The following is a 23,574-nucleotide window of genomic DNA, read 5'->3' on the forward strand; positions in this document are numbered from 1 at the left end:
GAAGGATGAGTGGGGAGGTACTGAGTTAGAATAGTGATCTAGATAGAATTTACCGAATGTCCAAAGAGGCAAAGGTGTGAAACGACTAGCTGGATTCACAGAATTGTGAATAGTTTGATGCAAATGGAATTTAGGGAAAGACAAAAGCAGAATGGTGCAAGCTGGAGGATAAAATCTGTGGAGGTTTTGGAATTTAACTCTGGACAAGAAAAATGTAGAGAAAGAGTTTAATCAGGATTGTAATATGATCACTCCCCTGATGCAGGAAGATCACCCTTAATAATGCGTAGGTTAGCCCAGAGGAAGTAAGACTGAAAAGAAGGAGAAAAATTGGGGCACTATTCATTTAGAATTTCTTGTGTTGGTTTCAAATTTCTCATCTCTGTGAATATTTGTATATGAATGGTTGTATACACTATATTATCTATCATTGTATTATGATCTTCCTGAAAGAGATAGTATCTGGATGTTCTTTCCATATTCGACAATTCATGCAGTATATAACATATGTAGATCCTAGGGAAATTTTAAAAAAATTACTATTGCTGAAACAGCAGAAATAGAGCAATATACTGCTTAATTGTGCGACTTTACAATGTACTTCCCGCTCTTGAACTGCAACAGAGAAAGAGCTGTGTAAGTATAGATACAACTCTCCTGCTGCTCCTACCTGTTCATGAGTTTTAATAACTGTGTTTCTTGGTGGAGCATCATCATTAATGATTAATATAACTTCAAAGGTTTAAATGACTAAAGATTTTCTGGCTGGTAACCTTCATAGGGTGAAGAACATAAAAACAAGAGAAATATAAGGATTCCAGGTTCATGCAGCCATTTAAAGGGGGAAAAATGAAAAAAGATACCCCAAAAATAGATACTTGCAACATAAATTGACTGTTCTTCAAATTTTGAAACTCCGTTTTTGTTGTTGCTGTTTTTGTTTCTTTCGCTATTGTTGTTGTTTGTTTTTTGAGTCAGAGTCTCACTCTGTCTCCCAGGCTGGAGTGCAGTGATACGCTCACAGCTACTGCAACTCTGACCTGCTAGGCTTAAGTAATCTTTCTGCCTCCTCCTTTCAAATAGCTGGAACTACAGGCGTACCACCACACTCAGCAAATTTTTTGATTTATTGTAGAGATAAAGGCTCGACAAGTTGCCCAGGCTGGTCTTGAACCTCTGGCCTCAAGCAATCCTCTTGCCTCCACCTCTCAAAGCTCTGAGATTATTGATGTGAGCCATCACGTCAGTCTAACCTTGTTTTATTTACTGGGAAAATAGACGTGGATTTTAAATTGAGGATGAATATATTAAAAACTATAATCAGGCTAACCTTCTAACCTTTTTAAAAAAGGTAAACCTGACATTTATACAGATTTCCTGAACAATTCAAACTACCATAATGCCAAATTCAGTCACAATTTAAAAAACACAGAATGAATGTGTCTTGTCTCCCTGACATCACGCATGTTTTTTTATGTGTCCAAACAAAAGCATGCCAGTGTGTATAAGAGAACACTCTGATTAAAAATCATTATTATGCAAGTAAAATATTTTTCACAGTCTTGTTTAATTGATAAGGTAAAGAATGATGATTTTTATCACAGTAGTTATATAAACAAATTCAAGCAGCATAACATTCTGATGATCTCTTTTACGTTTTCATTTTTAAAGCATAGATTCTATTTGAATTTATTGGCATGTATTTTTTCAGTCAAAATTGCAAATTTTCATTTCCATTAAGTACACTGTACATATATATATATTTTTAATTGAGGTTCAACCTGTGTTAAAGATATTCATGATTTCAAAGGGCTTGCATCTATCTCCAATACATAAAACCAAAACAGAGTATTTTGTTATACACATGTAATTAATAATTATTCTGTGTCTTTTCCAGCACTCGGGTGGACAGTAGCAATTTCACAGATTTTTGGCCTATAGTCTACATAACTGATGGATTACAAAAGAATTACCCTGGAATATTAGGGGATTTAGGTTCTATACTTTCATATTTAGCTATTTAATAACTAGTTCATTTTCTTTTTGCCAGGAAACTGATTAAAAGTGTATGAAGTGGCATGGTCTGTTCTGGGAAAGGCTAGGAATCTACAGTGACTGAAACACAGGGATAGTTCAATGGACTGAGAGAAATATGAGAAATTTATGTATACAAATATACAAAATTGACACATTTTAAAGGAAAAACTAATTTTATATAAAGGTAAGATAAATCAACATTCATAGTTAAATTAAAGAGAAAATCTGTTAGAATGTTTCTTGGTTGTGTTATGAAAAACTTTTATTTTGTAGACGCAATTAAACTTGAATTTAAAAATATTCTTTCTGGTGGCCCTAAGATAACATATTTCCTACAGTTGCAATTGATCATTACCTTTGTAGTTGACCTTGAAGCCTAGAGATCCAACACTTTCATCTGTTTGAAGGTGCAGCCACATTTGGCTACTCATGCTCACTATCAAGTCTGGTACAAAGCTCCCAGTCAGCCTAAGAATGAGATGGACAGAAAGAGAGAGATGAGTTATTAAAACATTCTCTGCATGCACATTATGAGACAAATGGGTTTGACAATGCTTCACTAGAGAAAAACAAAAAATTTTCAGGTAAACTTACTGGATTATATATTGACGTAACAGAAAAGAAAAAAAACTAAACAATTTAGTGATGAAGGTTATTTTAAAAAACCACTTTATGTGTTCAACTAGATATAGTTATCTCAACCTGCCAAATTTTACAGAATGCTGTACTACAGAATATTGTTAAGAGTATTCACTGTGCAAAATAACAGACACACTGGTAAGGAGTATAATCTAACTCTTTACAATACTAATGTCAAGTACACAGGCCTTAAAATATAGCACCTATATTATAGGCTGCCCTTATCATATATATTTTACTGTAAGTCATTTTACTTAAAGGAATATGTTACTAATTTGATGCAGCATAATTGAATCTATGCACTAATAATCTCTCATTGTAATGTACAATTTTATAGCCATAAGAAGGGAAATTACTTCATGTTTCCTCTGTCATTAATAATATTGCACTCACATATTTGAACTGAAGCCAAGGATCATACAAAGGATGAAAGCAAAAAAGTAAATAAAACCTTGGGAGGAAAAGTCTATCAGGAATAGAAAGGGGGGCGGGGAATGGACTAACTGAAGAGTAAATGCCCATATTGATAGGAGATTCTAAATTACCCTCAGAAAAGATAGGTTTTTGAAGGAAGAAGTACTGAATGTTTGTCTACTTTAATGCTAAATCATGAAGACTGCTGGAAATTACATCAGGAAAGTACAACGTTTCCTTTCATAATAAAAAGGGCACTCTTAAGAGAGCATTAAAAAGATGTCTCCTAGCCGGGCTCGGTGGCTCAGCCTGTAATCCTGCGCCTTTGGGAGGCTGAGGTGAATGGATTGCCTGAGCCCGCGGGTTCGAGACCCGCCTAGGCAGCGAGACCTCATCTCTACAATAAATCAAAAAATCAGCCGGGCGTGGTAGCGTGCGCCTGTAATTCCGGCTACTCGGAAGGCTGAGGCGGAAGGATCGCCGGAGCCCGGCAGGTCGAGGCTGCGGGGGCTGGGAGCGGCCACTGCACTCCAGTCTGGGCGACAAAGACTCCAACTCAAAAAAAAAAAAAAAAAGATGTCTCCTGGAGAGTGGCTACAAATTAGACCAGCAGAGGGCAGCATGGATGACCACAGTCTCAAAGTGGTCATGACAGCAAAACCCTGATCACTAGTCACAAATAACACTGTTAAAATGACATCAGAAAACTCCACTTGCAGTACAGCTAAACACCAGTGCTCAGTGCTACAAAATTTATAAGAATCTATCACAGAGAAACTTGATAAAACCGTGTTACTTAATTATGGGATTATATATAATATTGGGGAACATTGTGAGACGTAGGATACTATAAAACATCATGGCACTTTAGATTATATTCATTTTCTTTCTGCCAAATAAAATAAAAAATTATCATAATATAAAACACGCACACATACACAAGTGTCTATTTATACATGCACACATCCTATCACTTGAAACATCTTCAATTAAACTTTCTGGCACATGAACTTTCAAATTGATGCGTTCTTGGTACTAGCATTTTGATCTAAAGTAGAGAGGAAGATGCAGGTTAATGGGCAAGTACAAGAAGTCAAGCTCGGAGGCAGGTCAGAAAGTAAAGTAGACCCTTTATGAAATGGGTATGAGAGCTTAAGTCTATATGGCACGCATGTCGGTGACACCAAATCAAATGTGCCAACAAACTATCTCAAAGTAAAAATTGTTTTTCTGAAAAATTTCAATTATTCTTCTTTATTAAATCTTATATACTTCTCAGTTCTGAGTTGTTTGATCAGCCTGAAACCTCTGGAATGGTATTTTGTTAGGTCATATGAACAACTAACACATGTAAGCTAGGTTGATCTTTTGTGAACTTTCTCTCTTATTGTTCTGATTTTACCTAATTTCCAACTCATTGCTGGTGTACGGGTATATATAATTTTTTAAAAAAATAATTAAAATATATTTCATTCCTGTTTAAAAAAATAAAAGTCCACCCCCACTTCTCCCTAGTATGTTACAGAAAACTGGAAATTATAAGTTCTCTGTTTATTTTAGATGTATGTAGAACTTTTGAAAAGTTAAATAAGATTATTGCTAGTTATGCATCCCAGGAATTCTTTCCTGGAGCCTGGGAGCCACCTCCTTGAAATGTGATCATTAAGAGAATGATACTTTGTCTCTATGTTTCTGTGGGAGCTAAAGCCTAGGCACTTGGCTCCATGAGGTGCCAAGGTGTAACCTGCACCTTGTCAGAAAGACAGAAAATGTTTTATTTTTCCTTTTGATAAGGGCAATTAACATGTATGTAATGGATTGTATAAGCCTGGCTATATATTATCTCTCTCTTTTTTTGCAATATCCTTAGAGATATCCTATGATGCATATCACAGTCTGTCTTAATCTTTATTTAATGGAAAAAATCTTTCATTTTTTCCTATTTTTTTTTTTAAGACACCAGGTCTTACTCTGTCACCCAGGCTAGAGTGCAGTGGTGTCATCATTGCTCACTGCAACCTTAAACTCCTGGCCTCAGCCTACAGCAATCCTCCCACCTTGGCCTCCTGAGTAGCTGGAACTACAGGCACAAGCCATCATTCTCAACTAAGTTTTTTATTTATTTATTAGTTTTTGCAGAGATGGGTATGCTGCTCATTTTCTCTACATTTTGTCTAGACAGTTCACTAGGTTGGCAGAAGATTTCATTTTTAACCATACTTCCCCTTGGTGAAGAACAAGTGATATGAATGGCAGCTCTTGAATTGAGCAGATGGAACTGAAGGTCCGCTGGCCCCATAGCAGTCATATAAAAGATCCTGAATTATAAAGTCTCCTTTCCAATGCTCTGCTCTTTTGGGATAGTACTTGGATGACTATCTTCATTAAATTCAAATTTTATTAATAAGTAAACATGTAATTTGGACTCAAATCCCATCAATATCACAATTAACTTTGATTGTAAAAAAAAAAATAGGAGAAGACAGGAATTTTGCCTGCAGTTTTTTTTCTCTTCAGCAGCTAGTATTTTTCTGTTACATTTAGAACAGACATGCATTTTAGTCTTTCAAAATTTCTTAGGGTTCTTAGAAGGACCTCATTCTGAGATAATGAATTGCTTGTATTTATTGAATGGATACCATTCTAAGAGAAAAGTTAAAAATAATTTGTATAGCCAGAAGAGAAGATTGAGAAGAATAGAAATGGAAATGTAAAAATTAAGGGCACTTTCACTGAATCAATCATCTTCTCCCTTCTTCTGCTGTCTTGACTCCCTCTGTTTCCCCTGTGTCTCTTTATCCTTCCCTGCCTCAGTAGACCCCCTGGAAAGAGGGATGCAATCGTCCTTTGGTCATGTGGTTCTCTTTCTCACTGGATTTCTGTACAAAGAATGACAAAGCTACAGTTTCTTTAGTTGATAATAAATTACCTGATTTGTTTGAGGATACAGAGTTGTGTGACTCATGTCCGAACCCTGAGCAAGCTCAGTGATTTAGTATTCTACTCCCAAAAGTCCCTTGTCATCTATATACCACGTATCTAAGAAAGCAGAAAGTATAAAGGATCATGATTAGGGAATACTTGAGAAATTAGAAAAAAAAGATTGTCTCCACAAGAAGGTGACAGATTTCAACTTCACTAGTCATGTAGAAAAAGATGAAAAAAGTGTTAGGTTGAAAAATACTAACATGGGAAGGAAGCGAAAATCCATATAATGCTACGTTTTATTGTCATGATGTGAGGAAAATCATTTCTTCCTATTTGGTCACCAAGGAAGCTGTGCTGAGAAGTTATGCAAGCCTACTTGCTAGCTGCTGTTGCTCAAATAAAAGATTCTTTTCCCTGATTCCCAAAAGTCTGCAGAAGTCTTCTGCAGTATGATTTCAGTTTACAGCCCCATGCATGAGGGTGTGCACAGGCTGCAGTGTGGAATTCTGCAACCAGCAGACTCTTCTCGCTTGATGGAGCAGGCATGTTGGGGACCAGAAGACGACTCAATGCATCAATCAAGGTACAGACAACTGTCTGTCATCCTCCACAACTAAGAGAGAGCTAAGGGATTTGGAGACCTACTCAAAGGGATTGCTCATAGCTGTATTGAAGCCTTTCCTCTAAAAGTGAGCTGAGCAAAACTGCAAACAGGCAGTACAGAAAACTGCCTGTACAGAAAACAGGCAGTTTCTGCTAATTTCCATTAACAATTTGTTGAGATTTTCTCAGAATTTCCTGGCATGAATTCGGGTTAAGTTCAGAACTGTTGTCTTATGTCCCTTGATGACTATCCAGACTCAAGTTAGGGAAAAGGTGTGAGGATGGCAAGCACAGACTCAAATCTTAGCAGCATCTACTTAGTTTTAGAGTGGTCTAAAAATATGAAGAAGAAAGAAATAAATTAAAATGACTGTTAATTATTCAGTTATAATATTTCCTACAGGAAATAACACTCACTTTGGGCTAACCTATAAAAAGAGCAAAGGAAAAAGACAAAACCTTATGTCATTACTGCAAGAAGCAAGGACTTGAAAGAGGGATTGGGGAAAAAAAAGACTCCAGAGAATATAGAAATAACGGGGGGGGGGGGGGGGAAGGAATCAGGAAAACCTAGAAGGCTAGGGAATAATTTGAAAATGACCTAAAATTGACAGATTAAATGAATCTCAGAGCTGGAAACTGGTGATATATACATTTCAACAACTTTCCCTCAGGCTAACTTATTATTAATTTTTCTCATAGATACTGGTGTTACTTATTCTGCAATTTCCTCAGACAAGTCTTACTTTCCATCTGGTGATAGATCAACACAGGTTTTCGGTATTTTGAGTCAGCTGTTTACTTTTTCCTTTCCTTCTGTGGTCCCCATGCAAATAGATCCTCAGATTGGAGAATATATTTTCTTACTTTTCTCCTACAAACTTATAGACACTGCTAGGCAAATTAAGGCCACCATATTCTATATTCCATATGAGGTGTCTGTGGAACTCCCTGGAAAAAGGTATAGAGTTACTGAGTGCCTTCTGAAAGAAAAGGGGTATAAAAGGGAATGGCCATTTCTCAGTCTCTCAGTGTGTGGGATAAGTACCTGGAGCTGAGACAAATCAACTCATCACTTAGCGTCCTAGCGATGAGTTTAATTTGAGATGCAGAACCAATAGATTGAGATGCAGAACCAACAGAAATGGCTTATAAAAAGTGTAGGGAGTAGCTATGTATCAAATCATACCCTTTATCAAAGGCTTCAATAGAACAAATAAGAACAATTATCAGGGAATTAAAAAGACAAGGGATAATTTTAAAAGGGCACTCGTGTAATACTTGTACTGCATATTAAGAATAGGAGGTAAATTTAATAATGATGATTGACTTTTATACAAGATCTTAAGAAGTAAAACATTTATGGTTCCATTAATGCCTGTAGTTCCTAACACTAGAACTTTTACTTTGGTACCACCCTGTGCAAAGTTTTTCTCTAATTTATCGATGAGATTCTTTTTCTCCCCCTGTTCTTCTGGTGAACAAGTCTAAATTCCTGTTTGCTTTTTTCCTTATAAAGGTAGCCAGTACTTATGGCAAAGGATTCCTCAAGGGTTTCTGGACTTCCTACTATTTCTGTAATCATTTACAGAAAATCCTAGAAAAATTTGTCCACCTAGGAAGATGTGTAACTGTTCAATATGTGGATGATTTGCTTTAGACAAAGAAACTAAAGAGCAGCACAAAACCAAACTTTGGCTTTGTTACAACTCCCCCTTCACAAGGACATAAGGCTTCAATAGAGAGACTGCAATATTGCCAAACTGTGATAAAATATGTAGGTCATCTGTTGATGCCTCATGTAGCAGTCAGTCCAATTTGTTTTAAAGATAAAATACTCTATGACCAAAAACAATTTGCAACTTTTGGGAATAGTAGGATATTATAGACAGTGAATTCCAGCTTTTGCAGAGGAGGCAAAAACTCTGATGGGACAATTGAGTGATTGAGATTCTTTTATTTGGTCAGTAGCATCTGAAGAAGTGTTCAAATTAAAATTGGATTATAGCCGGGTGTGGTGGTTCACGCTTGTCATCTCAGTAAGTAGGGAAGCTGAGGCAGGAGGATCTCTTGAGGTGAGGAATTTGAGATCAGCCTGGGCAAAAACAATGAGGGCCATTTCTATCAAAAAAAAAAAGGGAGGGGGAGGTGAGACATAAGGCTTATAGTCACAACTTTGAAGATTACAAATTTTGAGAAACATTTCCTTTTTTTTGGTCATGAAACTAAGGCACTGCTTTTGAAATTTTAACTCAAAAGTTGGAATTAGATCACATACCAATAAGACAGTTCTCAATTCTTTTGGAGACAGTGGCTCTTGGATAACAGAATGTTGTGACAGCAGCAGACACTGTCTTAAAAAGGCTCAAGCCCTTACTTTTAGTCACTTACAAGTCCCACATGCTGTGACAGATTTCATACAAATACCAAAAAATCCAGAATTTGTGGGTAGGCCATCAGACTAGTTAAAGCAAGTATTAATTCTGATATTGAACTTAGGAGATGCAACATCTCAAATTGTGTGATTCCTTTAGCAGATCCTGTTCAAATAGATGGTCATGATTGTATTTCAGTGGTAATATAAAAAGACACTAAGCTCTGACCTGATTTATGATATACTCTTGTTCATAATGCCAATTTAATAATGATTACTGAAGGATCATATACTTGGGATAACAACAGCCCAACTTAGGTCTTTGTTTTCTGTGATGACTTCTTATGACATTTGGGAAGCTTATGTTTTGCTTATAATTAAGCTGGTGGCAGCAGCTAAATTAATAGTAGTTACAAAAGCTACAATTCTAGACAGATAGATGATAGATAGACAGATAGATAGGAAGAAAAAATGTGTTTGGTGTCTGTCATATAAGATAGCAAATTTGTATAAATTGAGGTTTCTGAACTTGGAGGGAAAGTGAAACATGTCATGGAAGACTAATAGCTGACTTATCAGAGACTGTACAACTGCCCCTTCAAGTCAGTAATTCATTGTAGAGCTCACAATGGAAAAAATGAAAAAAATAATTAAACAAAGACAATGATTTTGTTGACAGAATTGCAAAAGCTACTGTTAAAATGTGATCGATTCCAAACTTGGAAGCCTCATTTTTAATATAAGAAACTTTGATTAATTTTCAAGAACATGCTTCACAAAAGTAAGCTGAAAAATGGACTGAAAAGCGGCTAAAAAGTTTTGAATAAAAGACGTAATTACCTAGTAAAATAATCCCTATACTAATTCTTATTTTCTTGATTAATAATATTGTGTCATCAACATATTCATCTAAGAGGAACTCTAAAGACACTAGAATATTACAATGCCTACGTAAAAGATAAAATTATTCAAAACATATTAAAGAGATAAGTTATTTGTCAGCAAAATTATATACAGGCTACTCCTAAGTACATGTGGCAGTTTTCCCCAATCAACTTAATTAGAAACTTGATAGCAGTTAGACTTCAAAGAATTGGTGTCGTCAAACAGTAAAATATTTTTTCTTGCTATGGCACATATAATGTTGGATGGCCTGAAGTCTTTCCCTCTATAAATGTCAATGTTCAGGCAGTGGTAAAGTCTCTCTTAATATGAGTGATTTTCTCTTTTGGGACAAAAAAGCATAATGAATTAGAGAGAGGAAGTTATGCTATATCTACTGTCATCCAGTCATTATGAAATTACTGATAGATTTCTATGAGATAAATAAAATTTGTTTGCTAAGATTTAACAATATGTTGAATTAAAATGACCTATAACTTTACTGTTAGCCTTCTCAAAAATTAGGAGGTCCCTTGCAAGCAAGTATGATATTTTTCCTCTTTGACCTAGTGTTTGTCAGGCTTAGGATTTTCAGAGACCATGTCTTGTGCCATATTTAATGAAATGCTCTCAAAACCATGACCAATCAAGAATCTTCTTTGATCATTCACCATTGGTATGATATACTTAAATAATATTCCTTCAAGTCTAATAATATACTAATTTTTAAAATTCATCCTGTTATATTTCTGATAATTTATTTGCTTTGTGTTTTACTATGAATTTACTGTATATTTAGATGACTGCAAACTACCTGGTGAAAGGTTGAAACAGCAATATGGATAATTAGAATATTGTAGTGTTATTATAAAATAGTAACAAAAAGGAAAAGTTGTAGGTATAAGTTAAAACTTCTAAAAAATGTAAGATTCCCACTGGTACCATCAAAACAAAAAAACTCCCTCAACCTTAATTCTCTTTAGCACTTCGTAGAGAAAACCTGAAGTTGTCAGTGCGTTTTCTCTCTCTCTCTCTTTTGTTTTTTAGATATGTATAAATATATTGCAAGCTAAATAAACCTCTTACCAGTTTTACATCACAAGAATGTCTTTCTTAGAGGTCTTGGAGTCATTTTTGAAATAGGAACATCAAGGAAGGCAGTACCCTGTGTCTCTGTTTCACAAAGAGTTAAAGTCATTACACCAAAAGTTAAGCTCCATTATATAACTTCCTGCCTGTCATAAAGATAGACGTATATATTTTTTCTTTTGATAAAAATATTTTTATTTTGATAAAGATAATTAATATGGATGTAATTGATTATATTTGCCTGGCTATATAAAAGGGCAAATTTTAAAAATCTTTTTGAAATCTCCTTAAATGCCTAGGTTACACATCACAGACTGGTTTAGCTTGTATTCAGTAGAGAATGGCTTCATTCTTCTCTATATTTCTTGGAGAGTGTTCACTGGGTTGAAAGGTGATTTTATTTTTAATTATATTTTCTCAACATCGTATATCTCACTTAAAACCCTGTTCTTCGCATGCAGCCTCAATAGCTAATTTCTTTCTTTTTTTTTAAATCAATATTCTTTATCATGATTTTGTGGGGTACAGTTAAGGGTTAGGTATACAATTACGTTTCATTCAGGCACCCTGTTGATAAGAGGTGTTTCCCCATCCCCAGACAGATATTTGCGACTGTTAATCCCATCTCCCTCCCCCCCCCATAGTTTCCCAGTACCATCGGTCATTTTCTTATAGTATTACATTGGATGTTCAAGGTCCATTATATGAGTGAGAACATGTGATACTCGGATCTTTGTTTCTGTGAGAGGTCACTCAGTATTATAGACTCTAGTTCTATCCAGGTTGCTGTGAAATTCATGATTTTGTTCTTTTTTATGGCTGCGTAGTATTCCAAGTGGGACCTTCTTAAACTGACAAGCTTCTGCAAAGTCAAAGAAACCATCAAGAGAGCAGGGAGACAGCCTGCAGACTGGGAAATAGCTAATTTCTATAGGAATCCTCTCAGAGACCTGGCTTTAGGCTCAGATAGTAGCATCTATCTGCTCTGGACAAGTCTGTACTTAACTGTGATCCATGACAGCAGAGGATGCTTTGGAGCTACAGAGGAAGAAAGGACTCTTTGATTATTCTCATGAGACTTATATGAATCTTCAAATAGTTGTAACATAATTAATACAACTTTTTGAATTCATTATTTGTGTATTTTTAAAAATAGTTTTAAAAAAACTTTTAAGCCTTTGTCGGTATACCTAACCCTTAACTGTACCCCACAACTTCATAAAAAAAAAAAATCTTTTAAAAAGTCTTTAAAATTTTTTTTAAAATACTGAGTTCATAATACATTCTAATCTTCCTAGTTAGCCCCTTTATGCTAGAATAAAAGAGATAAAGCCCTAAATAAGTGCACTCAATACTACTCAAGGACTGAAACAGAATATTAAATAAAGGACGGAGCCATTAAATTTCTGTTAGGCTCCATACCTGATTTTCTTTATAATCTCTCAAGGCATATGGGTGCATCAAGTAGAGGCAACAGCAACAATCCTGTGTTCCAACATGTTTTGATGTATTATCGAATATGCAACTTTTGTCTCACATGGAATTGCATTTAATATTGTTTCTTCAAATACAATGTTACCAAAAATGATGTATATGTGTATTTTGAATACATGCAATTCACTACAGATAACAATTGGTTTAAAAAATTAGATTAAAAAACAGAGCCCTAAAACATCACAGCAAAGTGACAATTGAGAATGTGGGTCAACAAAGGGGAAAAAGTTTTTAAAATCAAAGTATATTAAGAACTATTGAATGATGGGACAATATAAATGTTAGCTCATTTAACTGAATAGTCAATAATTTAACTTCATTTATGGACATGGACTTCAGTAGTTTTAATTTGTAGCTAATTCAAAAGCATAATGTGTATGAGAATGTTTGCCATGGTTCCTATTACCTTTACAAATACATTTCTATGTTGAGGTTTATTTTTAGGAAATTGAATTTGAAGGTCAACATTTAGTACACACATCTTTGTATCCACCCACAGATACTTAATTGCATATAATTAGCACTTGTAACAAGATCTTGCTTATAATACTTAGTATTTGTGGGAAAAAATTCAGTTTATTTAGATGCTCTCTCTATATTTTATCAGAATTCTTTCTTTTAAACCACTTTTGAAATACCTAACCCAAATACAAATATTCCTGAGTAAAAAAGGAAAAACACTTCTAAAAATTTTCTTAGTTTATTTTAGACAATTAAATGCTTGCAAAAATAAATACACACATATGTAAAACAAACCCAAGCAAAGCCGAAATAAATCCTTGTTTTTTCAATTAAATCATCAGTGTTTTCACAATAGATTGAAGTAACAATAATCACAATGAAGAAATAATACCTAGTCATACAGAATAAACTATCCCTTATGAATAATAATGTATTGCCAATAATCAAAATGTTGAAGATATTATTTTTATATTGTGTCCTAAAGTAATTCTGATGACCAAAAGCATATATTGCCCAATAGCAGGTCATCTGGATGTTTGTGTATCAAATCTCATCCATATTATGAGATAAATTTTGCTGTAAGTTTGATTGTTTTCCCTAAATGTAGTGTCAGTGAATGTTGAAGTTCGTAGGTAGGTCTACAAAATTCTATACCTCAAGGCATTCCATGCTAAGTCATGTCCATGCTAATGTTTGCTAAGATACCCTAAATGCTAACATGTCACAGTAAGTGTATCTTGGTGCAGAATAATTTTTTTCTCCCATTATAATTCCTGTTAACGCCTAACAGTGAGAACAAGGCTCTGCATTAACGATTTTTCTGGCTGGTCAATTATCCAACCCCTGTTTGCACTGTGACCATTAATCTCTAAAAATATCACCTTGTTGCTAATCTAGTATATTCCCTACTTTCATTAGTAAATAGTGTTTGTTGGTATTTATTGAAGTCAAGAGCAAATCTGAGAAGGTATAATTCCCTTGATGTAAGAGAGTTTGTTCAAGGCAAATTATCATGTTTACTAGTACGATACCAAAAAGAGCAAGGCCTAGATTTTGAAAATGTGAATTGCTGAGTAGCTAAAAAATAAAAAAAATAAAAAAAAATAAGTAAAGCCTTTGACAAAGTAGAATGTCAAAATATGGGGCTTAATGAACTGAGAGTAGTAATTGTCATCTGTGTATAAGCTTAATAAAAACACAGCTACTTTTCCATAAATCTATATTAAGTCAGAAGTGCACATGTGTATGTGTGTGTATTTAAAAAGTAATCATCAGGGAAAAGTGTTGTAAGCCTATCCTACCATACATTTGAGAACGAGATTTTACATTGTACTAATTTTTCCAAAAGAAATCTGAATTTCAAAATTGTAGAATAAAATAGTGTTTGGATATCACCAGCATTTTTCACCTTCTTCAAAAGGTTTGTTCAATTAGATGTCCTCTAACATTAGTGCATATTCACAAAAGTTCCAGGAGTATTTTCAGAATAAAAGATAATTTTTGAACATGGACACTATGAAACAGCAGACTGGCACCACTCTCGCCCAGCAAGGCAGAGTAGGGACCCAACTGACAATAAACAAAAGCACTTTGAACATTTTTGGAAGGGTGACACACCCTGCACTTAACAAAGGTCTCTTTGAACACACAGAAATCAGAAAGCCACAGTAGACATGGAAATCTGCACGCCCCATCCCCCAGGTGTGCAGGCTAGCACAAAAACTGAAACTTGGTCAGTAGATGAAAGTGGATGTGTGAACTGAGAACATTTGGGATGGTTCACCTTCTACCGGTCGGGTGTGCATCATCAGTCCCATGTGGGAAGATTCCAGAGCTTGGCACAGGACTTTGAGCAACTGCAGTTCAAACAGAAAGGGAGAAAGACTGGCACTGGAGCAGCCATAGTGAGTTTGGCCTTCTGCTGGACTGATGATTCATAGGCAACCTGCCTACAGAGTGAACCCAGCAAATAATCATCACCAGCAGCTGGTGGCATCCCCCCAGTCAGATAGAGAAGGATCTTCTCAAGTTCTGTGTCCTAGCAGAGTGGTGTCTGCTATCTCTGCAGCTGCAGAAAATTCACTCTCTCTTTTTTTTTGAGTTGGAGTCTCACCCACACTGGAATGCAGTGGCTGCTCCTGGCCACTGCAGCCTTTACCTGCTGGGCTCCCCCGATCCTTCCGCCTCAGCCTTCCAAGTGGCTGGAACTGCAGGTGTGCACTACCACGCCCAGCTAATTTTTGATTTGTTGTAGAGATGAGGTCTCTTCAAGTTGCTCAGATGGGTCTCGAACCTGCGGGCTCAGGCAATCCACTCACCTCAGCCTCCCAAAGTGCTGGGATTACAGGCTGAGCCACTGAGCCTGGCCAAATTCATTCTATTTCAAGAGTGGAGTGCAAACCTGAACACAGAGGGTGAAACATGACAGATACCCAAGGGCTCTGTCAGTGGGAAGGTGCCTGGGCTGTAGGCTATAGTTAGCAGATGGGAGACCCACTTCCCCCACTTGCTACCTACAGAGCACTGCGGGGGGGGGGGGGGAAGTGCGGCTGGTTTGGAAAACTGTCCAACAAGTTTAACGGTAGGTGAAAAGCTCTGTAAGGACAGAATCCTGAAACAGGGTAGAGCAAGGAGCAGATGTGAGTGCTTCTCATTCTCACTGAGAGACATATATTGGTCCACAGGAAGGACTCTAGAACAGAGGGTAATTGATTAACTTCAAAGCTTTAAGTCAAAAGAGAAAATACAGAGAGTGAAGAGAGGTCTGTCACAAATAAGGAATAATTAACAAATAAACTTAGGCAACCATCAGAGTCCTAAAGAGACAGTACCAAAAAAGCAGCTATTGGAGCATAAACAATGGAAAGCCCCCAGGATGATCTACCCAAAATGCTGGCTACAGAAATCAGAGACTAGATGGCAAAAGTAAACAGGAACCAAGAGAAACTAGAAGCAAAACTCACTGAAGTTGTACAGAAAGTAAAAGTAGAGGTGTTCAATTTCAAAAAAGCCCATTCTGAAATAATGGAAATGAAAAACTTCATCCTGGAAATAAATAACACACTAACAAGCAGAGCATATTTTGAAGACCAAAATATGGAATTAACCCAGCTTGTCAAGAAACATAGAACAAAAGTTTAAAAAGAAGCTTTTAGCAGAGCCTTCAAGAGATGTGAAGCTATGTCAAGAAGTCAAATTTGCACCTGATTGGTATCCCTGAAGCAGAGAGAGAAACTGAAAACACCAAGGAACCAGTATTCCATGAATTCATTCAAGAAAACCTCCCACATCTAGCCAAAGAAATGAACAAACACAAGAAATTTAGAGAACTCCTGCAAGATATCATAGGAGAATACCATCCCCAAAGCACATAGTAATCCACCTCCACAAAATAAGCATGAATGAAAAAATCCTAAAGACAGCGAGAGAGAAAGGTCAGACTACCTTCTGGGGAAAACCCATAAAATTGCTCCAGATTTATCTGCAGAAACACTACAAGCCAGTAGGAACCGAAGTCCAATTTTAACATTCTTAAAGATAAGCAATCCCAGCAAAGAATTTCCTACCAAGCTAAGTTTCATCAGTGATGGGTAACTAAAATCCTTCCCAGACTTCCAGACCCTAAGAGACTATGCCACCTCCCGAGAGCCCTTAAGAAGATGCTTAAAAAGGTGTTGGAAAAAAAAAAAAAAAAAAAGAATGGTCATATCCACCACAAAAGTACAAGCAAGCACAGTTAACAGAGTGTACAGAGTACTCACAAAAATGAAAATACATACATATATAAATACAAAAGTAAAAATGAAACAAAGCAACACTCTAAGAACCCCATGATAGGGATAAACTCTCACATTTCAGTAACCAAATGAACAAGAATGAACTCAACGCATCACTGCAAAGATATAGAGTGACAAACTGGATACTAAAAAGCATGATCCAACAGTCTGCTGCCTCCAGGAAACACATCTTACTGCCAAGGACACCCATAGGATCAAAGGTGGGGGCAGGAAAAATTATCTTTCAGGCAAATGGCAAACAGAAGAGGGCAAGTGAACCTATTCTAATTACAGGCAAAGCAGTCTTCAAATCATAAAAAGGACAGGAAAGGAAACTACATAATGGTACAAGGCTCAATCCACCAGCAAGAAATATCAATCCTAAACATATATGCACCTGATACAGGAGCACAAAGTTTTGTAAAATGACTGCTAAAAAAACTAAGAGAGGACATTGACTCTCACATAATCATATTTGGAGACTTAAATACCCCATTACCTGCTTTAGCTAGATTATCAAGGCAAAAAAATCAATATAGAGATCTAGACTCTCAACTTGATGTTTGATCAAATGGATTTGATAGACATCTACATAACACTTCACCCAACATCCACTGAGTATACATTCCACACATCATCACATGGAACAAACTCCAAGACTGATCACATTCTCAGAAATACATCAAGCATGAGAAAATTTCAAAAGATCGAAATACATCTTCTCAGATCACAGTGCAATACAAATAAATACTGCCACCACCAATAAAATCTTCCCAAAACATACAAGGACGTGAATATTAAACAACATGCTGCTGAACGACTTCTGGGTCCACATTAAAATCAAGACAGAAATAAAAAGATTCCTGGAAACAAATGAAAACAACGATGCACCTTATCAGAATCCATAGGATGCCATGAAAGCAGTGATAAGAGGAAATTTCATATCATTGCATGCTCACATCAAAAAAACAGAAAGATCACAAGTAGATAGCCTAATTTCATACTTAAAGGAGCTAGAAAGGAAGATCACCTAAATCCTAACTTCAACAGAGGAATCCAGATTACCCAAAAAATTATAGTTGCGGGACATAGAAGACAAAAATATCACAGAAAGGATCAACAAGACCAAATGATGGTCCTTTGAAAAAATAAATAAGATTGCTGGTCCCTTAGCCAGATTGACTAAATAAAAGAGACAATGCCCAGATAAAGACAATTAGAAAAGCAAAAGGCAAAGTCACAACTGGCTGAAGAAATTCAAAAGATTATCAGAGTACTATAAAACATTTATGCAAATTATCTAGAAAACTTAAAAGGAAATGGAGCATTTTCTGACATCACACAAAATCCCGAGGTTGAAACAAGAAGAAATTGAAATGCTAAACAGACTAATAACAATCCAGGAAATCTACTCAGTCATAAGAAATCTCTCCACCAAACGAGATCACTAGACTAGATGGCTTCCCAGCTGAATTCTACAAGACATACAAGAAGGAGCTAATATTAATCTCACTGAAAATATTCCAGCAATCAAGAAAGATGGAATGCTATTCAACTCATTTTATGAAGCCAACATCAGACCCAGCAGAGATTCAACAAGGAAAGAGAATCACAGGTCAATTTCCTTGATGAACACAGGCACAAAATTTCTAAACAAGTTTCAGATCCAATAACACCTCTCAAGGATCATCCACCATGACCAGGTGGGTTTCATTCCTGGGATGCAGGGCTAGTTCAGCATTCACAAGACCATAAACATCATTCAGTACATTAACAAATGTAAAGCCAAGAACCACATGATGATCTCATTAGATGCAGACAAAGCATTCTACAAAATCCGGCATCCCTTCTTGATAAAAACACTTGAGCACCTAGACGTAGAAAGAACATTTCTCAAAACAGTAACAGTCATACATAATAAACCCACAGACAACATTTTACTCAATGGGCAGAAGTTGTAAACATTACCCATAAGAAAGGGAATGAGACAAGGACACCTACTTCACTCCTCCTGTTCAACATACTTCTGAAAAGTCCTAGCCAGAGCAATCATGCAAGAGAAGGAAATCAGGGTAATCCAGAAAAAAGGAAGTTAAGCTATTCTTCTTTGTACATTATATGACTCTATATCTTGAAAACCCCAAGGAGTCTTTCAAAAGCCTCCTCGCACTGATAATAGACTTTGGTAAACTCTTGTGGTACAATACCAATGGGCAAAAGACAGTTGCATTTCTATACACTAGCAATAAGCAGACAAAGAACAAAATAAAAAGCATAAACTCATTCACAATAACGACACAAAAAAGAAATACCTTGGCATCCACCTAACCAGAGAAGTGAAAGATCTTTACAAAGAGAACTACATAATGCTGCTCAAAGAAATCAAGGATGACACAAAACAATGGAAGAACATTCCATGTTCATGGTTCAGAAGAATCAATATTGTCAAGATGCCCATCCTACCTAAGGCATTTTACAAATTCGATGAGACACCCATCAAATTAGCAGCATCATTTTTCTCAAATCTGAAAATGACAAAACAGAAATTTATAAGGAAAAAAAAAGAGTACAGATAGCCAAAACAATCCTCAGCAAAAGCAACAAAGTGGGAGGTACCACAATTTCAGACTTTAAAAGTTGTTACAAGCCTACAGTAACCAAAACAGCTTGATACTGGTACAAGAATAGGTACACAGAACAATTGAACAGGACAGAGATTCCGGAAGCAAAAACTTGGTCACTCAACCAAGTCATCTTTGACAAAGTCACCAATAACAACCAGTGGGAAAAGGAGAGCATATTTAGCAAATGATGCTGGGAAAACTGGCTGACCACATGCGGAAGAATGAAACTGGACACCTAACTATCACCATATACAAAAATCAACCTACATAGATCAAAGTCCTAATGGTAAAACCTCAAACTATAAGACTCCTAGAAGAAAATGTAGAAAATACCCTTATGCATGTTGGAGCAGGCAATGAATTATTGTCCAAATCCCAGAAAGTGAATGCCATAAAGCTAAGATAGACAAGTAGGAACTTATCAAACTGAAAAGCTTTTGCACACCAAAATAAACCATCAAGAGAATGGGGAGAAAACACATATAATGGGGAAAAATATTTGCTAATTAAGTATCTGACAAAGCCCTAACATCTAGGATTTACAAGGAACTCAAAAGAAATGAAAAGAAAACAAAAACAAAGAAACAAAACAGCAAAGCTGTATTAAAAAGTGGGCAAAGGACATGAACAGACACTTTTCAAAAGAAGACATAAGAGCAGTCAACATTAACATGAAAAAATGCTCAGCCTCACTAATCATCAGAGAAAGGCAATTCAAAACTACAATGAGATAGCACCTAACTCTGGTAAGGATAGCCATCGTTAATAAGTCAGCAAATAATAGATGCAGGCATGGATGCGGAGAAAAGAGAACGCTTCTACACTGCTGGTGAAAGCACAAGCTAGTTCAGCCTCTATGGAAAGTAATGTGGCAATTCCTAAGAGAACTAAAAATTGACCTTTCATAAAAACCAGCAATCCCTCTTCTGGGAAAATACCCAGAGGAGCAAAAATTGTTCTACCAAAAAAAAAAAAAAAAAAAAAAAATGACACCTGCACACGCACGTTTATTGCCACAATAGCAAAAACATGGAACCAACCTTACTACCCGTGGAAAGTGGACCGGATCAGAAAATGTGGTACATATACATGATGGAGTATTATGCAGACATAAGGAAGAAAAAAACTATGGACTTCACAGCAAATTGGATGGAGTTGGAGACCACTGTACTTAGTGGCCTGTCACAGAAAAAAAGAACTGAATACTGCATCTTCACACTCATAAATAGGACCTGAACATTAATCACATGAGCACAAGGGAAGGATCAGCAGTTATTGGGCACTGCCAGGGTAGGGAGGGTGGAGGAGGGTTGCACGTAACAACAAAAAGGGTACCTGGTCCTTCACCAGGGAGAATGAGGGCCAATTGAAGGCCCAAACTTCCCCTGCATTCAGTCTACTTGTGTAGTTAATCCTTAATTGTACCTCACTTCTCTATAATAAAATTTAATACAAAAAATAAGAAAATATAATTTTCAATCTTTAATTTTGCATGTATTTACTTGATTTTTATAGTGTGTTACTATGATCTAATTGTGAAACATGCAAGAGAAACATCAGAAAAAAGATGAATTATCTATCTGCCTGGAAGAATGCATTTCTAACCCTCTCAGTCTGCAGCTATACAGATAAGAATGGTGAAGTAATAATCGATATCTCCTTGAAGGTTGGAAGTGATCTCAATGCTGGTAACTATACTACCATCACTCTTAAGTTTCTCCAATAAATTACATCAATTTCCACTATCAGATCAATTCATATGTAAGTGTAAAATAGCATATGGGAAACAATATGTGAAAAACTTAAAGTTACTTTGACAGTCTTTGAAAGATAATTCTATGATTGTTCAAATCCATTATCTGAATTATCAAATAGTCAAGTTCATAGTCTGGTCTAAACTGACATTTGTCACTAAATCACCGTGACGTTGCCAGGAATAAAAAATGCTATTCCAAACTTGGGAGAAAAAAAAATTCCTTCTAAGTAGCTCCATTGGAGTCAAAATGAGCACAGAGATAATGGTAGAGATAAAGAGGCAGAGTGAGAGAGAGAGAGAGAGAGGAGAGAGAATACTCAACCGGACCATATATATGGTACAACAAAAGACAGTACCTTCAAATCTCTGAATTGTGAGTTTAAATTTGCAGCTTAAATTTGCATACTTTTAGGACTTTTAATCTGATAACGCTAAAAGTATCTGGAGAACTTAGAATAAGTCCAAATAAGAATTTAAATGAAGACTACTTTTGCCTGTTAAGAAAGCATATTTAAAATAAATGTCCTTCAATTGGGGTTTTCAATGTTCTTAAAAATTTGCCATGTAATGTATATATAATACTGTTTTGAAATTTGGACATGGTGGGTCTGTTTCCTGATTCTCTACTGATAGCAGGCCCCACTCTAATCTTTCTCTAGCACAATTCTTGTCCAGGCATACGCCTGCCTGATTGTAGACTGTGTCCCTCCCCAATCTCCCCTTTGAGATCCTAAAATAATTTCCCCCCACCCCCATAACATGGCAAGTACAGAAATTAGGAGTAAGTTTTTAATGTTTCTAGAGCAACCTGAAGGAGTAATTTTATGTTTGGTTAATTTAATAATGAAAACAATAAGACTGTACTTTTTTTTTTTTTGGAAGCAGGATTTATTGAAAGGTCAGAAAAGCTCCCACAGTGAGAGAGGACCCGAGGGTGTTGCCCATGTACTCATGTTTTTATTTCATTTATTCTAGGAATTTATTTTTCTTTCATATTATAAAAGCATTGCTTTAAGAGGGATAGAAAATTTTGACAAAATTTATTTTACTGTTTGAGCATCACTGTTCTAGAACAAACTGATACATGTCACCTTGGAATTCCTTGCTATATAGACCTGCATGGGCTTCTTTTCCAGGTCCATATTCCTAGAGAGGGTGGACTCTTAGGCTAGGGGCTAGACTTTCCAATTCTTCCACACTTCATCAAGGAAATCACACAAGTCTTATAATTCTAAATTCAAACTTGTCCTTCCTGGTTGTTATGAAAGGGCATTTGTCAAGTTAGGAGGATGAAACATAATATAGTTAACAGTTTGTAACTCAAATCATAATTTTAAATATTTAGACATTTGCTATGTGAGTTTCTACTTGCATTCTTGCTCTGGGTCCTGCAAATGCCATGGGTGGGCCTGCAGTTGAAGTTAAACTTAAGAAGTATGTTTCAGGGTCATGCAAACTTACATCAGTTTCCTTGGTGGACACAAATCCAGTAAGTTCTGATATCACAGAGTCTTAGAGTCCAAAGGAACTTTGATCTAATTTCAAGTCTGTAAAATCTCTGTTAGTTAGTCAGCGAGCTTCTATTTGAAGTCCTCTGAGAGGTGGGCACTAGCCAAGTTCTGTCATTGTTATCCTTACTTGGGAAACAGAAAGATAAATTCTCAGAGAACTATAATTTTGTTTCTGAGGGAGAAAACCAAAGTTAAGGAACATATTCTCTGGTTATGGATAGAGGAATATAGAACAAAATTAGGAATCACACATATTTTTCAAAATTATTATAACTCCTCAGAGAGGAAGATATAAAAATTGATGAGTATATTTACTATACAAACTAATGACAATATGACAACAGTAATTTGAGAACAGGAAAAAGGTAATGCCATTTTCTCTCATTTTTCTAACATCTTCATAAAAAACTCAACTTTAGTCTGTAAGATACAGATATTTCTACCTGACTACTCACTTGGGATATAAGGGCACTTCCCATCAACATATCTCTTCTTTTTTTGATCTGTGTCCAGCTATCTTTGGCATCATCTTTTTCAAAAAATTAGTTGCAGGTCTATTTTTTTCACTGAATTATTGCGTGGTTCCAGTCTCATATACTACATGATCTCATATATTTTATAGAATTTTTAAAAATTCACTTTAAAATATCACCATGTCTGTCCTTCAATATAAAAGTAAATAAGGGTACTATCTGCATGTAATAATGAGAATTTCTAAAAGACTGACAAAACCATGAATACAAAATTTAGTAGACTTTTTGAGGCAAACAAGAATGGTTTTAAATGCTGCAAGAAATAGGTATGAAGAAAGTAAATGACTGTGGCATGTTTACTCTGAGATTCATTTTATTAAGGAAGAGTTCAGTTTTTAGATAATGAATGACTATATTTAAAAATTAAAGGTTTTTCTTTCACTACCTGAAAATTGTACAGTAAAGAGTATTGACCTATGTCTTTTTGTTTTGAGATTTGCAAAAAAAAAAAA

At 35.9% G+C, this 23,574-nt stretch overlaps 1 protein-coding gene across 1 annotated transcript in view; it reads right to left on the reverse strand.

The window, feature by feature from the left end:
* Positions 1–2,043: 2,043 nt before the first annotated feature.
* Positions 2,044–23,574, reverse strand: part of LOC103275163 (CUB and sushi domain-containing protein 3-like) — a 715,868-nt gene continuing 694,337 nt past the window's right edge. The window contains exon 13 of the mRNA XM_008072573.2: positions 2,044–2,505. Within this exon, the coding sequence (XP_008070764.2) occupies positions 2,370–2,505 (136 nt within the window). The 3' untranslated portion in view covers positions 2,044–2,369. The remainder of the gene's footprint in view (positions 2,506–23,574) is intronic.

The sequence above is a fragment of the Carlito syrichta genome, unplaced genomic scaffold (assembly GCF_000164805.1).
Source record: "Carlito syrichta isolate Samal-C Ts95f unplaced genomic scaffold, Tarsius_syrichta-2.0.1 Scaffold315349, whole genome shotgun sequence".
Lineage (NCBI taxonomy): Eukaryota > Metazoa > Chordata > Mammalia > Primates > Tarsiidae > Carlito > Carlito syrichta.